The sequence below is a fragment of the Sus scrofa genome, chromosome 14, assembly GCF_054392235.1.
Source record: "Sus scrofa isolate SSC_HxYL_T2T_F1_AM1 chromosome 14, Sscrofa_HxYL_maternal_Yorkshire_Landrace_v2.0, whole genome shotgun sequence".
Lineage (NCBI taxonomy): Eukaryota > Metazoa > Chordata > Mammalia > Artiodactyla > Suidae > Sus > Sus scrofa.
The window spans coordinates 158,062,170-158,080,324 of record NC_139396.1 but is presented as its reverse complement, the minus strand read 5'-3'; the positions used below and the strand labels follow the sequence as shown (position 1 = coordinate 158,080,324).

The 18,155-nt window shown below is 50.5% G+C and overlaps 1 protein-coding gene across 6 annotated transcripts in view; it reads left to right on the top strand.

The window, feature by feature from the left end:
• ADAM12 (ADAM metallopeptidase domain 12) overlaps window positions 1–18,155 on the top strand; it is a 380,482-nt gene that overhangs the window by 249,192 nt on the left and 113,135 nt on the right. For all 6 annotated transcript variants that reach the window (XR_014827150.1, XR_014827151.1, XM_084995853.1 and 3 more), the window contains exon 6: window positions 16,039–16,222. Coding sequence is in view for 4 of the 6 variants with exons in the window: in XM_084995853.1 (XP_084851979.1) it covers window positions 16,039–16,222 (184 nt within the window). In the remaining 2 variants the exon portion in view is untranslated. The remainder of the gene's footprint in view (window positions 1–16,038; window positions 16,223–18,155) is intronic.

Here is an 18,155-nt window from a genome sequence, read left to right as displayed (position 1 = left end):
CCCACTGAGTCCAGATCCGGGTGCTCTGAGCCCGGGGGGTGGGGGGGTGGATGGTGGCACAGGGCTCACCCCGCGCAGGAAACAATCCCTTCTGGTCACAGGGACGGTGACTGGCCGCCCGCCCCTGGGGTCCCTGGGCTCCCCAGGAAAACCCGTCTGTTTGACCGATTTCCAGCTGCCTCAGCCTTTTTCCTGGGTTTGCTCACTGAGTTTGTGACCTAGAAGCTTGTCCTCAACGTCCTGCTTGGCTTCGGCCTGTGGCACCAGGAGGCCGCTCTGTGGGGGGACCGAGAGGGGCCTGGGAGGGGGAGGGCAGCCTTGGAAGCGCAGGACCGCGCCGTGTGCGTCTGCAGGCTCTGTGCGGGGTTGTGAGAGTGAGCCGCTGTGCCCACACCACACACACACAATACGCAGTGTACCACAGGCCCCACAATCCACTCAAGATACCACACACCCCACCATACACACAGCACAACACACACAAGATACCACAGGCACCACAATCCACCCAAGATACACACCCCACCATACACACAATATATCACACACACTACAATACACCCAAGATACCACATGCAGCACCATACACACAAGATACCACACACACCACCACACACACAAGATACCACACACACCACAATAATCACAAGATACCACGCACACCACCACACACACAATATATCACACCCACACACAAAATATACCACACGCCATTTACACACAACATATGCACAATTCACACACAATATGCCACACACACAACAGCCACACCCCTTCTACACATGACGACATTCACACGGTACCCCACACTCGCCTCCCATGATGTACTACATGCGCCACCTGTGCACAGTGTAGCACACACATGCCACACACTGTGCACCCCTACCCGCACACACAGGACAAACACCGGTCCGCCCTATAACACACAATAGATGACACACGCCGCACCACACACGAGCATACAACACGGAGCACACCTCGCACAACGCATCGCACAGCGTGTGCGACGCTCTACCCCGATGTGAGGGGCGTGGAGGCCTCGCAGGCCCAGATCCCCGTTTCAGGGGCTGCTGAGGTCACGCGCCCCGAGGGTGCCGGGAAGCCGCTTCCGGAAACCTGCCTCGGGGACTCCCGCCCGCGGTGGGCCCTGAGCAGGCAGTCTTGAATTCGAGTCGCCCCTTTGGCTGCTAGTGAATGGAATGCTCTAGAACGACTGCACGCCCCAGCGCGGCAGCAGCCCGGTCCGCCTGCGCAGCCCTGGGCCCCGTGGGCGGCTGGAGGCCGGGCAGCCTCAGTGCCAGACAGGCCCCCCCGGAGGCGCTGCCCCCATCCGACCTTTCCCTGGGGTATCAGGGCTGCAGGCGGAGCAGCCCCTGCCCTCATGCCCCCTGCTGCCCTCCTAGTCCTCCCCGCCACCGCCCATTCTCCGTGGTGCAGACCTCCTGGCACCTTGCGTGGGAAGGAGGGCGGCCCCGCGCGTCCCACCCTTGGCTCCCGGGTCCCCGTGGTTTGGGCACGGTCCTCCGTGGCCTGTGCGGGGCCAGCACGTTTCTTCACGGACACCAGCCTTCGGTTCCACAAACACCCACGTCTCCTTTTCCCTTGACGCACATTTAGGTGGGTTTCCGGTGTCTCTGTGCTGCCAGCCGCTGCCCCGCAGGCCGTGGGCGCCGTGACTCCCGTGATCGAGGTGCCCGTCGGAGGGAGGGGCTTCAGGCCATCCTGCCCCCTCGAGCATCAAATGCCCCCTCCACCTCCTCCCTGCAGCGTCCGTCGGAGGAGGACGTCCTGCTTCCCACACCTCCCCCAGTCCTTGAGACGGCAGATTCGTTTTTGAGTCTTCAGCCCTGGCGTCTAAGAGACTGAGGAAGGCATAGGCCCCCACTCGCTTCCCCACTCCAGTCCCACACGGGGAAACCACCCAGGCAGACGTGGGCTGGGGTCAGGAGGTGAGCTGAGCATTCAGGGAGGCACAGGGGCAGGGTCTTTGAGGATGGACCTTGAGCCTTCAGAGCACAGAGGGGAGGTTTGAGTTGCACAGGGAGGAGGGTGGGACCAGTGAGGGGCTTGAAGAGTGGGGTGGGGACAAGGACCCGGGTTCCATGGAAAACAGAGTTCCAGCTCCTGGAGGAGACGGAGCTGGAGGACAGCATGGGGTCAGACCGGGTGGCTTCTGGGACAAAGATGAGTGACCAGCTAGAGATGGATTGCCTGGAACCATAGCTGTTCCTGCCCTGAGCACAGTAGCCCAAGCAGGGGACCAGCCGTGCCACAGCTGGCCAGTCACGGGGCCTCCCTGAGCCCCACTCTCCCTGTGTTTGAAACAGAGATGAAATCTCAGCTGAGATGGTGGTTGTGAAAATAAGGGCAGGGACCTATAGGAAAGCCCAGCCCTGTGCCTGACCTCGAGGGAGCAGCCGGTGGAGAAACCATCAGCCCCTCGAGAGAGTCTCACATTCCCTGATTCTGGGACTGGCCAGTCGGGAGTCCAGTGAGGTGCCTCCGGGTTAATTCCATGTAGAGCTACACTGCTCTTAAGAGAGCTAGTGGATACACACGGGCCGTGGTGGGAGAATGACACACCCCTGGGAATCACAGTCACCCCACTCTTGTGTGCTGTCCCGTATGCCTGGAAGTAAAGAGTCTCTGACACACAGGAGGGGAATCTTCACTCTACTGTCGCACCTCCCGAAGAGTCTAAAAGACGGGCCTGTTTGTCAAAAGGCCATTTACTGAAAGCTAGATTTTTCTAACCTTCCAATTAACCTAGAGGGCAGTGTGTCCAAAGAACATAAAAGCTAATTCAAACTCATTTAATAAGACAAACAAAACGTAGAGGTAGATTCATGCTATTGAAAGGTCCAGATGTGGCTTCAGGCATGGCTGGTTCCAGGGCCTAACCAATGCTATCCGTGTCCATTCTCTCTCCATCTTTGGCCTCTACCTTCCTCTGTATTATTTTCATTATCAGGCACTGCTTATTTTTATGGTGACAAAGGGTCTTCAGGCAGCCCAGGTGTGTATCCTCAGAGAGCAAATAGAAAAATGAGGTCCTTCTCATGGGCCCATCCCTGAAATGTCACCATGGTTAGTGGTGGGTAGAATGCTCTGGTTTAACAGGTTATGTGCCCAACCCCTGGGCCAGGCTGCGAGTGATCTGCACACAGCCTCAGGGGCCAGAAATGGTGGGAGGGGCAAGCACCCCGAGAAAAACCAGAGAAAGGACAGATGGGGGCCAGGGAGGCAGAGAAACAACAGGCCACCTCCAGCAGTAGCATCCCTGTGTTTGTGAAGAAATTGTAAACCAGCAAAACTGAGATCAGGCATGATAGAGGCATCTGGATTGGTCTGATAACTTTTAGGAGGTTTTCATAGGATATCAAACTCTCTCTCTCTTTTTTTTTTTTTTTTTTTTTTTTTTTTTTTTTTTTTTTTTTTTGTGGCCATGCTTATGACATGTGCAAGTTCCCAGGCCAGGGATTGAACCCAGGCCACAACAGTGACCCAACCCACAGCAGTTAAGCCACTGCACCACCAAGGAAATCCTAGGGTATCAAACTCTTGATGGATAAAGAGAAAAGGCTATCTCCAAGGAATTCCTAATAGCTCCTTTTATACTAAATAAAACAATTTAAAAACGGGTAACGTTAACTAATTGGTTTTAAAATATGAAGATAGAGTTCCTGTTGTGGCTCAGGAGGTTAAGAACCTGACACGGTGTCGGTGAGGATGAGGGTTCCAACCCTGGCCTCGAGCAGTGGGTTAAGGATCCGGCATCGCGGTGAGCTGTGGTGTAGGTTACAGAGGTGGCTCAAATCAGGCATTGCTGTGGCTGTGGTGTAGGCCAGCAACTGCAGCTCCAATGAGACCCCTAGCCTGGGAACCTCCATATGCCACAGGTGCAGCCCTAAAAAAAAACAAAAATATATGAAGACAAAGGACTAGGTAGGTATTCCTGAGGAACATTTATAGGATAAGCCTGTGCTCTTGGCTCATCCTGGCCCCCCGCTGTCTACTCCCCATCCTCCTGCATCCCAGGCCTGCCCCCCAGCAGTGCAGGTAACTGTCAGGGCTCTTAGTTCCTCCCACACAGAGGGGTGCAGGGCTCTTACCAGATTCTGAGACTGTGACTCGGGGGCTGCCTCCCATCTCCAGCACCTGGAGAATCTTCCGGGCCGGGTACCTGGTCCAGTCCCCCATTTGGCAGAGAGCAGTACTGTGGAATACTTGTGGTTAGATTTCGGGAAAAGTCAGGGGAGTCAGCGCTGCGTAGGCTGGTGTCGACCACCAAGACGGGGTGGGAACGGTGATGGAGCAGACTGCGAGGGGATGGCACTCCTGAGAGTTCTAACTTCCCAGATCTTTGTGCTGTTGTTGCAAAAGCAGCAGACCGTGCATCAACAAGAAATTCCGGAGTTATGTAGTCAACTTTACGGTCTTGCAAGGAGAGAGTCAGACCAGAGACAAAGCTGTGTTCCATCACCCGCTCCCTGGCAGAAGCATCAATTGAGAGGGGAAATAAAAAATGCAACCACAGTCGCACCAGCCTGGTAGATTTTGAGAAAGAAAATGAGGATTGAAAACTCCGTGAAAGGTGGTGGGACCCCAAAATGCGTCCAGATCTAGGAATGTGAAGGAAAACACGAGTGTCCTGGGGATGCATTAATTACAGCGGGCGGATTAGAGGGTAGCAGAGAAAAAGCAGGGAAGGAGCGTCCTGCTTTGCTTCAAAAAGGCTGATCAAAGATGGGCAGGCAAGGACAGCTCTGTCCTGGAAGAGAGGAGAGGAGGGATGCAAACAAGCCATCCTTCTTCCTTGGAAGCTTGAAGAGGAAAAGATAAGGAGAGAAAAATGCACAGAGATCCCAGTAGAAAAGGGAGATTAAAGAGGAAACGGCTCTTGAATGGAGTGAATGAGGTGCCCTGTGGAAAATAGGTCATAAAGCGAGTGACCTAGTTGTGGAGCTTATTCATCCTTTGAAAGGACTCCAAGTCACACGGGAAGTTCAGGCCATGCTCGTTTTGTACCGTATCACATCTCCCTAAGATGCTCAGCCCCCATCAGCACGGTGTCCGTGCAGCCATCATGATTCTCCCTGTCTCTCTCATTTGCTCTCACTGCTTTGTGTCTCACCCCCTGCTCCTGAGTCCCCAAGCCCTCAAGCATCCTGGGAGCACCAGATGCTCCTCGACACTGTCATGCCTGGGTACCACACTGTTCCAGGGATGGAGAGGGAATTCTAGCCCAGCCCCGAGAGGAGCTCGGCGGCGGTGTTTTGTGATGGGACAGGCGTCCAGCCTTGGCTCGCTTCTGCTGGGGCATCCAGCCATGTCCGCATGTCCTGACTTGATTCACAGACACCACACTTCTCTCCCCTCCCAGCTTCCCAGCTAGAGCATGAGCTCCTTGCAGGAAGAGACTTTCTCGCATTATTTCTTCTTGTTCTCTTGCCCCATCTCTCAAAAATTTGGCACAAGGAGTCTTGGGGTCTCAGACTCTGGGAGTAAGCCAAGCGTTTTCCTATCACCTGCGGACATGGTGGGAAGTTAGGCTCCATTGCTTAGGAAGCATCTGCGCTTTGACTTAGGGGAAACTTTCGCATAACAGGGGAGGAAACCGGTATCCGGAGTTGTGACCTAGGTATTGGTTGTAATGATGATTTCACTTTTAGATGGTCTAGGGTACCTGAGCACAAGGTGTGCAACAGTCACACCTACACACTTTATATATGCTCTCACACGCAGGCACACGCAGACACACACACACACAGACACACACACACACTCCCTGGAGTGGTGATGGCAAGCAGGCTGTCAGACTTACTCTTTGTCATCATCAATTTCTGCTTTCAGGGGGCAGGGGCAGGTGTTAGTGTCACCGTTTCACAGAGCGGTGGAGGCTCAGTCACCAGGAGCCTGGTACCTGATTCTGTGGCTGGGAGCTGCAGGTCCTGAAGTCACATGATGCTGTTGCCCCCTTCCTCATCGCAGATGCTGTCTTGGGAGAGAGGCATCTCATGCCTTTACCCAGAGCCTTGGTATGTTTCCCGCGATGCTCACTAAGCCATCCGCGGGTATCACTCCTCAGTTTACAGATGAGGATGAGAAGGCTAGGAAAGTGGCTCCCGCATAGTCCCTCAGCTGAAATGGGCGGAACTCCATCTCAAACCCAAGTCTGGCTGCTCCTCGCTCCATATTTACTCCACTAAACCTTTTGCACAATTTGAATCCAACCTTCATCTTCAGCCCCTTCAGCCCCTACTCTGAGGAAGCCCCCTCATTCCAGCTGCACTGTTTTCTAGCTGTTTCCAGCACATGCCCCTCAGGTCTCACTGCCTTTATCCCTGCTGAGCCTCAGCCTGGGACACACCCCTCTCCCCACCTCTCAGCACCTTTGGAAGGTTCGCTCTCCCACTGAGGCTCTCATCAGATGATGCCTCCTCCAGGAAGCCCACCTTAGCCTCCCAGACACTCCTCGCCATACAGCTCACCCTACCTCACCTGTACTCCCATAGACAGCCCTTGCTAACACAGCACAGCTCCTGCAGCCCAGCAGGCACTTCATGGATGTTTGTTTATGTCCCTGTGTCCAGGCACCTGTCCTTCCTTGGCCCACTTACAGTCAATTGCAGAACCTCGTGCTTACAGTACCCTGTCGAAAGGACCCTCAGAGCCCGTCTGATATGTTCTTTGCAGGCCTCGGAGCTCTTAGCCGTGGCCTTGGATGCAGGACACAGAATAAGATGCTTTTAAATATTCAATTAAATAAAACTATTCAGATGCGAGGTTATTTGGTACCTGAAAAAGCACTGGTGCGTTACGGTGTTCCTTTAATGTCTTACATTTTAATTATGTGACATAAAGTTTCTTGCACTAAATTTGATATGATGAAATCAAATATAACACGAGATGCAGGAATACTTCTGACCTGCTACTACTGAAAGAGCCAATCAGCTTATTTTTCAAACAGTAGAAGTCACCATGGAATCAGAAATAGCCATTATAATGAAAGTAATCATTTGCAGTTTATCAATCAGGGCAAAAAAAAAAAAAAAAACCATTGTTTTAAAAAAAAAAAAGAAAAAAATTTCTGTTTTGATGCAGTGTTGTTATTGACAATTTAACAAACAAGTTGAATTGACCCATTTGAAGAAATCGACCAGTCGTCTCAGCTGAGAAAGTGAAAAACAGATCTTAGGAGGAAAACAAGCCCGAGGGAGGGAGGCGAGAGCTGGGAAGGAGCCGCTGTGCCCTCGTGGCAGCAGCCACATCTGAGGATGCGCTGGAGTCGCTCTTCCTCCCCGGCACCTCACCGCGCAGCCTGAGTGTTCACCATCTGGGTGCATGTGGGTTTCCACATCTCACGGCTCAAAGTCAAGGGCCCACAGCAAAGTGGTCTAAGGGGCTGAAAACCCAGACACGTGGTCGTGATAACCTTGCCTCTGCTGTCCTCTCTGCGGGACCTGAGCTCCAGGGAGGCAGGGCCCTGGACCCACCCCAGCCCTGGACCCACCTGACCGGTGCTCAGCAAACACTGGTGGGATAAAGTGCTCTCCCCAAGCCAGCAAGTGGCCAATGAGATTTAATCCCAGCCAGTCTAAATGTTTCAAAAATCTTGGAAGTGTAGTAGAACACATTAAGAAAGAAATGCACTTAAGGTGACGTTACTTTGACTTGACCTCTGCCCTATGACCTTCTGCTCCTGCAGCTTCTACCCGGCTGGGCCACGCTGGCTCCCCTCCCCCCACTGGCCACGCCGTCTCTGGCTGGGGCCCTCCTTCTCCCTTCCTCTTTCTCTCGAGCGGATATTCATTCCCTCATCCTGTGTCAACCTCTGTGGGAGCCACAGCTGGCTTCAAAGCCCACCAGCACCATCTCCAAGGCTGCTCGGGTCCCCACCCTCAAGGACACCTCAGGTCAAGTCTCAGCTCTCCCCAGGCTGCAGTCCCACTCAGATCTCAGAATGTCCAAATCCCAAGCCTTTCCCCCCCCTAGACAGGCTCCCCTCCTGAACTCTTCCACAAAAGGGCCAGCCCATCTCCAGCTCCTGAGCTTGGCCGGGTCTCTGAGGACTGCCCCGGGCCCCAGCCCCCGCCTGCTCCCCGAGTGCAGCATCTCTCATCCACCTCCCCTTCTCATTTCCACATCCCACCCCAGAGCGGCCCTCCCTCCAGGCTTTTTAAATTGCCTCCCACCCGGCTTCCCGCCTCCGCCCTTCCCCTCACCGCCCTCTCGCACATTCCAGAAGGTCCTGTTTCAAAAACACTGCTTGCTCCTAAGTCCCACCACCTCTGCGCTCAAAACCACACGGCTCCCCACAGCCTGCACGTCACAGCCTCTCACTCATTCTCGTGCTCCTTCAGTGGCGTTTCCGCAGGCATTTATCCATCCCTTCCTCAGAAGCTGATCACCTGTAGCCAGACATCATTTTAGTACAAAGAAGCAAGTGCCGTGAAGTAGGGCTGCACAAAACCATGAGAAACTCGACAGAAGGGCCCGGGCAGCCCTGCAGGAAGGGAGGGCTAGCCTGGGCCAGAGGAAACAGGGCCCTAGAGCAGCTCACATCCCGCAAGGCCAGAGAGGATGGCCACCAACCATTGCAAGACAAAGAGCAGGTGGCTTTGCTAGAGGCCCCGAACAGAAGTGGGGACAGGCAGATGGACAGGGCCCAGCAAGAGCCAAGTCCTGGCCAGTGAGAGTTGGAAGTGCATACGAGAGGCGGTTTTGTAGTCCGCATGGAGCATGTGTGGCTCTGTGAGTGATGAGGCCACAGATGCAGCCCAAGGTCTGAACCCAGGGTGAGCCCTGTGCCCTCCACCACCTGTGGCCCAGGCCCAGCGCCCGCCCTCCAACTTCAGCCCCCGCTGGCCTTCGGCACGTGTCTCGGTTTCAGCCAGTGTTTCTTGCTGAGCACACGCCGCCCTTTGTCTGACCTGCAGCCTTGCTCCCTCAAGGCCACTGGCCTGGCCCTGAGCCCTCCTTATCTCCAGGCCTCCCCCACCCTCCAGAGCTCCCCTCAAGGTCCCCTGCTTCACAAAGCCATTTATCCACCACGCCTAGGTCAGCGCTGGGCGGACTGCCTGGCCCCTGGGCAGCTGTGAGCCCCTCTGGCATTTTGCATCTGGAATTCGCTGTGCCCACCCGAGCTCAAGTCCTTGGTGATGCAGAAGAGGGGCTGGCCATCCAGTGTGGCCAAGGACAAGGGAGCAGGTTGGGGAGCCAGGTCCATCTGGGGCATCGGGGCTCTGCCACTGACCAGCCGTGTGCCTGGCTTAGTTCCTGGGGCTGCCATAACAAATGACCCCAAACTGGGTAGCTTGAAGCCACAGAGACGTCTGCTCTCATGGCCTGGAGGCCGGATGTCTGCCGTCAAGGGTCGGCAGGCTTGGTTCCTCCTGGGGCCCCTGAGGGAGGATCCCTTCCCTGCCTCTCCTCAGCACCCCTCAGTTCGTGGCTGCATCCCTCTGGTCTCCGCCTCTGTCCACGTGGCCGTCACCCTGTGTCTCTCTGTCCTCTCCTTTTTCTTTCTCTTCTGAGGACTCACGTCATTGAATTTCACTCCCCCCCAAACCAGGATAAACTCATCTTGAGATCCTGAACCTCATCACATCTGTACCCTCCCCCCACGCCCCGTTTTTCTCTTTCAAGAGTTCTGTTCACAGGTGGTAGCAGAAATTAGGCCTTGGGCATATCTTTGTGGGAAACACAATTCTACCCGTTACCGAGACCTTGAGCTCTTGTCCTTGGCTTAGTAAAAGGGGCTGATGACATGTGCCTTACAGCACTGCTGTAGACACCAGAGCAGAGAGAATTCAAGAGCCTGGCTCATGGGGGCAGGGAGGGTGAGAAGTGACTGCGGCTGGCTGTGGGGTATGCTCTGGGAGTTGGGCAAATGTTCTAGAGTAAGAGGGCAGTGGTGTTTGTACAACTCGGCAGCGACACCATCGAAGTGCGTGCTTTAAAAGAGTGAGCTCAATGGTTTGTGAATTCTTTCTCCATAAAGCTGTTATTTTTTAAAAGGACCCTGGCTCAGGGTAGCCATAAATCATAGCTGTAATTATTACCATCGATGTGCCAGTAAGTAATAGCCGTTCTTACATCGTTTAGTTAACAGTTTGTTTTATGTCTTTGGTCGTGTCTCCCAAACCTAGTTGTAAAGGACCCTGAAATGGGAACCATGGCTGAGACGGCTTTCTGTGTCCCACGGGAGCTGGCCCGGAGCTTTGGACACAGTAGGGGCTGAAGCCTGCTTGCTTTGATTGACCATGGGTAGTTCACCTGGAAATTCCTTATTGAAACGAAGCCAGTAGTGTTTATGTGTTCTCACTAATATTGCTGCCATCATTGTGCATCCAACACAAGTAATACAGGATGCTGCTTTTGCCTATGACTGCCTTCCCAAAAAGGACTGAAATTAAATTTTATGCCAGCTACATTACTTTTTTTTTTTTTTTTTGGTCTTTCTGCCATTTTTCTTGGGCCGCTCCTGTGGTATATGGAGGTTCCCAGGCTAGGAGTCAAACCGGAGCTGTAGCCAATGGCCTATGCCACAGCCACAGCAACACGGGATCTGAGCCATGTCTGTGACCTACACCACAGCTCACGGCAACACCAGATCCTTAACCCACTGAGCAAGGCCAGGGATCGAACCCGCAACCTCATGGTTCCTAGTCGGATTCGTTAACCACTGAGCCATGACGGGAACTCTGCCAGCTACATTTCTAACTTATGTTTGGAAGCACGGCATTGAGCCCAAAGTGTTTTCCAAGAAAATTCAGTTAGCAATTGAATACAGAACTAGCCAGGTTAATTTTTTTTTTTTCTTTTCCATCTGTGCCCATAGCATATAGAAGTTCCTGGGCCAGGGATCAAATCCTAGCCGCAGCTGCAACCTACACCACAGCTACAGCAATGCCAGATCCTTAACCTGCTGTGACACAGCAGGAACTTGTAGTTCATATTTTTGAATCATCATCTTATTAGAGGTAGTCAAAATCCATGTGCCACTCCCCTGCTTGCCTGGAGTAGCAGGAAAAATCATAATAAGAGCAACACCATTAAGCTGTGTTATTGCCTGATGCACCATTGCTTTGGAGATTAAAAACTGAATATTAAGAAGGACGAAAGCTTGTCTTGAGGAAATATGGGTCCCCTGAGTTATCTCTTCGAAAGTGGCAAAATCAGCTTAAAATTTTAATAGCTTCCTCTTTGTCGCCATTGAAGGGAAAACAACAGGATTTTTGAAATTTAAAATAAGGCTTTTTTCAAAGCAGCAGCTCTATTTCTCTGGCCGCTTGTCCTTTTGACTTCTGTGTCCATCACGGTCATCCTGTTCCAGGCCCCACGTCCCTCTCAGAACATCGCTGGAGGGAGGCAGGAGAGCGCGTGCGTTGAAAATCTCAAGACTTGGATACAGGAGTCCAGATTGGGTCCCACCTGTTCCTCAGGCTACCTGCATGCCCTTGACAGGGTGGGAATGACCTAGAGCTGTGCCATGGGGGGAGCCATTGAGCCTGGGTCCTAGGCAGAGGTTCCGGGGTGTGGGTGGGGGTCTCATCACCCCCAACCACTCCTCCTTCTTCTGCTCCAGAAGTTGACTCCACCCCTCCCCATAACGGTGGGTCCGAGGTCTTCCTGATTCTCCTAATCGCCCCCTAGGGAAGATGCCCTCTGTCTTCATCTTTCCCAAACTTTGGACACTGTCTTCTCACCTTCCTCCCCTCCCCCTCATCCCGCCCTGCGCTCTACCAATGGGCAAAGAGGCCCACTTCCAAAGTCTGCTGGATTTAAACTCCCCCCTCTGAGATGCTCCCAACTCCAAGTTCACAGCAAATACCTATGACATTCAACTTAAATTACATTCGCTTATCTAACTTGGGGCCAGAAAGGGCTGTGAGAACGTCAAATTTTTACATTGCAGAGACCCTGAATCCTTGAATTGTGTGTCCACTGTGGTTTCCAGCCATCTCTAGAGCTAAATGATTAATTATACCCCAGACAGTCCAAGGCAATTATTTAATTAAGATGTATTATAGGCTCTGCCAATTGTTTGGAGCAAAGGGAAAGGCTTCACCCCAGTTTCTCAACATCTGGCCTTTGGATGACTTAAAAGATAAAAGGAGATATGAGAACGTTTTTATGACTGACTAACAATTTCTAGAAACTTTCCATTAAATAGAAAAACGTTTTCAGTCTTTTGCTTCTCGTGATTCGGACTTGGTGACATGTTTTCCTGTAAGCGTTCAGCGTGTTTAACTCCAATGTGAAACAGCAAAGGTTGCAATGCAGAACGAAATGCTGGTGTCCTTTTCTTTTTAGGGCAGGAAAGTCAGTTTTCTAGCCAGTCTCTGTTTTCCCTTGAAGTGTATTCATTTTCCACTTTCCTTTGGCTTATTTTTTTTTTAAGCTCTCTTTTTTATTTAGACTTTTAAAAACCAACTTTCATAAAGAAAAATCCCTTGCTACTCATTCTAAACTTAGAAATCTAAGTTTTATTTCATAAAACTTTTCAGTGTTAAGTGTCTTCTCCTTAATAAACTGGCTCATTGCTCTCTTGAAGCGTTAAAAAAGCGAAAGAACCCCAATTTCGGGAGTTCCCATTGTGGTGCTGCAAAAACAAAGCCGACCAGTATCCAAGAGGATGCGGGTTCAATCCCTGCGCTGTGGTGTAGGTCGCAGATGCGGCTCGGATCCCACGTAGCCTGTGACTGTGGCTCATAAGCCGGCAGCCTGTAGCTCCGATTCAAGCCCTAGCCTGAGAACTTGCATATGCCGTGAGTGCAGCCCTAAAAACAACAACAGAAAACCCAAAACCCAAAAACCCAGCTTTCAAAGAAGCCACCCCAGTGGATGATCAAAGTCATGCCCACGTGACGTCCTTGATGATACATAAGAACACTGGTTGAGGGCTCTGGAGTAGGGGTCAGGGAACGACTGGGTATAATGACTTTTAGTCAATTTGAGGGATTTGAAAATAGCCCTCAAACCACACTGGCTCCCCTCATCTCTGAGCAGATAAATGTCATGCACGTTGGTAACACAGAGCTTAGCCCTGCGACAGCTTCCACCTACGCCACGTGTCTTAGTGCCATCTTTTCAGTTAGGCTGCAGTCTGCCTGGGCATGATCTTGCTGTTTCTCCCACTGCTGTAACACTTCAAACAGGACTAGTGGAGTAAACCCACTGAATAATAATGAAGTGATTAATGTGCAAGGATTCACCCGTTGAGAAAGTAAATATTTGACCAATGCCAATCTCTTCCTTCCCTACCATTTTTGTGTTGAGCTTACTGTCATTCCATTAAAATGTGAGGATAATTAAAGAGTCACCTATCAGTGAGCCATCCGTAAGCACAGGATGAGGCAAGAGCTGAACCAGTCAATGGGCGACAGTGGATGACGCAGGAACATTTTTCAAGTTCCCTCTTTTGGAAACAAGCGCAAGTCATCTGAGAGAAATTCATGGAGCCCCCAACCCTCTCAGCTTATTTCTTAAGGACCAAGCGATTTCTTTAAATCCTTGGATTGAGGCACTAGAAATCATGTGTGAACTAATGCTCTAAACCTGGAGCCCATAGAGCTCACCAGAGTCCTGAATCTCCTGAAATTATCTGCAAAATATTGTGGATCTATGGATATGCGAATTCTTCTGGGGGGACGAAGGAGGTTCAAGTCTCAAAAAAGGTTAAGTGTTACCGTGTTAGAAGCATCTCTTTACAAAAGCAGACGAATTTTGCATGAAAATTTTAGGCACGTCCACGGTGGAGACCTTGTGGTCAACTTGATCAATAACAGAAGTTGCTAGATGTGTGGGAACTCAGAGCTGCCAGTTTACTCTTTCCCAAAGTTCCGTTTTTCTGCAGAAAAAGCTGATTTCAACATCAAGAAGAGGCTCTTAAAATTAAAGTACTTATTATTCCATGTTGGAAAAGAGAAACAGAAACCAACATGGAGCCTGATGTTCCCCTGTAGCTCGAAGGATGCTGACATGGCTTATTTCCAGGAAGCAGGACACAGCCTCGGCTCTGTCCTGCTCCAGACAGTCAGACATGCCCTGGGTCCTTGGTCTAAGACCGCTTTCTATCTCTGCAAGTTAGAATATTTAGCAAATGTGTTCCCTTTATTTCTTTCTTGGCCGCGCCTCAGCATATGGAGTTCCCAGGCCAGGGATCAGATCAGAGCCGCAGTGGCAACACCAGATCCTTTACCCCACTGTGCCGGGCTGGGGATTGAACCTGCATCCTGGTGCTGCAGAGACACCGCCGATCCCATTGCACCCCAGCAGAGACTCCCAAATGCATCCATTTTTAAAAAGAACTTACACATTTATTCCCAAACCTAAATGTTGGCACAAAGGGTTCTTCCCTTGTAATCATCACTCCCCGGAGTATGTTTATCTTATTAATGTTATAGTTTGTACTGGGAGCCACGCATGGCCAGGAGGCGGGTAGATGTATGGATAAAGCCCGGGATCTTCCTGAAATCATCAGTCTGTGGATGGACACGTTAACAGACGCCCGTCCGTGGCTCTGCCCTGTCACCAACAAAAGAGCTCCAACCGTTCAAGCCCTGACGTGGGACTGCCACTGGGCTAAAGGTTTTAATGAGATGGCAGAGCAGCCCCGCTGCCCAGGTGAAGAATCGAAGGGTCCGAGAGGACCAGGTCACACAGCTTGGAAGTGGCAGAATGGGAACATAAGCCGGATGGCTGGATTTGGAAGGTCTCCTTCTCATCTTGGGCCTGGGACTTCGTTCAGAAAGAAGACAGAGCCATCCGCCTTCAGCCAAAACAGACCCGGGGGCAGAACGCATCCTTCGAGGAGCAGTTCTGCTGCTTGTCCACTGACACTGGTTCCTTTATGCACACGTCTCCCACAAATTATATAAGTAAAATACAAAAAAAAATAATAAAGTTTTTCTATTCTTTTTTATAAGTACAAATGATTTATAATGTTGCATTCATTTCAGGCATATAGCAAAGGGATTCAGTTACACGTGTGTATGTTCGTTTTCCAGTTCTTTTCCTTTACAGGTTATGATAAGATACTGAAGGTATTCCCTGTGCTATGCAATATAGGTCCTTGTTGTTTATGTATTTTATATACAGTAGCAGAATCTGACAGTCTCCATCTCCTAATGTATCCCTCCCTCCCTTCTGCTTTGGTCACCAGAAGTTTGAAAAAAAAAAAAACACACATAAATTTATACTCAACCTTGTATCAGAATCCTTCCAACTATTTAGGAAGCATACCTGATCAGGATGAATAATTCAGATGTAGGAATTTTCCTTAAAAAAAAAATGATTTCCCTTCTGAATCACGCCTGCTACTTCAGATCTAGTTATTTTCTCAGCAGATGAAACATCTTTTCTCTCAACTCTTCTTCCCAGCAATATGTCCTTGAGAAGTAAAAAGCAAACAAATGAAAAATGTAAAGACTAAACACAGTCTATTCTTCACCGTCAAATATTTGAAACAAAACATTTTTCAGACTTAGTTTTCAAAAGATTTGCAAAAATAAATCAATGCAAACATATGGCACAGAAATGTCCTTTCCAATTCAGGCCTGAGAATATAAATAAATTGGCATTTTTGCTTTTATTCTCTCTCTCATTAAATCAAGTATGCTCAAAAAAAAAAAAAAGGTTTTAGCCACAAGTAAGAAGCTGTGATGATCATTGTACAACTAGAAATGTAATAAAATTCATTGAGTAATAAAAAAAGAAGCTGCCCTTAATTTATTTTCAAATGGTTCAAGGCAAAAAAAGAAAAAGGAAAAAAAAAAAAGCAGTTCCCTGTACTGTCCTTGCAAACTTTCTGTGTTTGTGTTGGTTTCAAAATAAATATCATTGACTTGTAAAGAGAGAGCAAAGTATGTAGCTAAAATATATAGGCACATATTGTCAGGCAATCTATCAGTAAAAGGATTTGTTATTCTCCTGAAAAAAAAAAAAAAAAAAAAAAAGGAGGAGCAGCTGTCCTTAAACGTTATGTCACTGAAACAAAAACGTTGCATCATTATTGTTCTTTCTTTCTCACAGGGGACTTATTACCTTTGGAAATAGCACCTATGTCTTGGAGCCGATGAAAAATGCAACCAACAGATACAAATTCTTTCCAGTGGAGAACCTGCGGAGCACCTGGGGTGCCTGTGCATCACATTCCAACACGTCAGGCTTCGTCGGGCACCACAGGCTCCCACCGCCCTCCCAGACACGGACAAGGGTAGGAGGGAGACCCCGTGTTGGGTCTCTGGGGAGCTGGGGGGCTCCGGCGAGGGACGCCCACTGCTAGGACATCTGGAGAGGTTTCGCCGCTTGTGTCTGGGGTCACCCAGTTTATCTGGAGGTGGTTGACATGATGTGGGCAGAACATACCCAAATGCTGAAACCTCCATCATTGTCTTACAAGCCCCAGCCTCAGACTCATTAACCAATGCTGGGCAGAGTTGGGCTCAGAGGACACAACATCACCGTTTGTTACATCTCCAGGGAAAGCCTTCTGGAGTCTGCCCCACTCTGGAGCCCCTCTGCAGTACACAGGACTGGAAGTCTGTTTTATAATTAGGATTAGCATAGCATTAGGATTTGCAGAGCGTTCCCCACCCTGCCCACTTCCCTCTGCAGGATAAAGTGAGCCTTGGTCCAGCAGTGTCCCCGCCACAGAGACCTGTCCCACTCCCCACCTCCACCCCCCAGCCTGGGGGGGTGGTCTCTGCTTTCTGGCCACTGGCCCCTGGGTCTCCTCATCACAGGCCTTCCCTTCTGCTCCAGAGCTGCAGAGAATAGTTGCCTCATGGAGTCCGGCCCCGCATCTCCCTGCTGGCTAAGAGGTCAGCCCCCTGGTGCCACCCCAGGAGACCTCCGCCCTAAATGTCTGCCTGACCTCTTACGTCAGCGGTGCGTGGGCTTCAGCAGAAGCCTCTTACAGAGGAGTAAGGGCAGCCACATCCAGCCCCGAATTCAAATGAGGACAGCCTGATAGGAAGTTATCAACCATTTCCTGATTTTTTCATCTCTCTCTTTCCTGTTCCCCTGTTGACAAGACATCAAGAATTCGTAGAGAGCATGTCACTTGTGCTTCCATCCGATGGGCTGAGGGATGTTGTCGAGGTTCCGTTCCTCTCTCCTGACTTTGAGTGCTGTGTTGCTTCCTGTGTGTTGTGCCTCGTTTTATTCCTCGTCATTTTTCTGAACTCAAACAGTAAATGCTATCCTACACGATTTCTTCTTATTCTTAACCTTTCTCTCCTGCCTGTGGCCCAGTGTGTGTTCCCCTAACCTGCTCTTGACGGAACCTGAATCAATTTCATTTTAATGCTCCATTCATTCTTTCCATCCCGATTCCACCCGTGTGACCCTAACTTCCTCTCTTTGTTGATATACCCAAGGCTGCCTACAGCAGGTGTCTGCAACCTCTTTTTTCTTGTTCTCCTCCATCACGCCCCACCAGGTACTGTGGCTCACCCTGACATTGATACTCAGTGGGCGGGGGGGGAAACTGACCCTCAATCCCTGGGAATAGGGCTTCAAAAGCACCCCACCACCACCACCACCATCACCAGCACCTTGAGAGGACTTTCATCCTGTCTTCGTCCCCCCAGCATTTCGGAGTCACAGATTTCTGGCTGGCCTCTGCGCCACCAGGGCACGTTGGTTTTATGCTTCCAACCCTCTGGCCTTTGATTCCAGACCTCAGAGAAGATGTGATTAAGCTGTAGCTTTCCCAGGCATAAACAGGGAGAACGTTTGCGTTTTGTTTTCCAGGCGCCTTGCTTTGAGGACCCTGCTGAACACACATTATCCACCTTGTGCGATTTATACCTTGACAGTTTAAGCCACACTCAGATACGTTCGCCGTTTCATTTAGAAGTGCGCACCCCGTCTGTCCTTGGCAGCCACCTATTAATTCTTTAAGCTCACTGCTCCCTCGAACTGTGATGGGCATGGTAATTTCCAGTCATGTTGACTTGCAGGGAGAGGGAGGAAACCTCCTAAGAGTGTTGTTTGGCTAATATTGCATATTGACGTGTAAACGAACCTTTACCTGGAAAAGGGGAGGTGGCTCAGGAAAGGGGAGGCGGCTCAGGCATTTCAACTCTGCTCTCTCAGTGTTTCTCCTCGTGATGGTTTTTATGAAAGCAACAAAGTCTTTGACT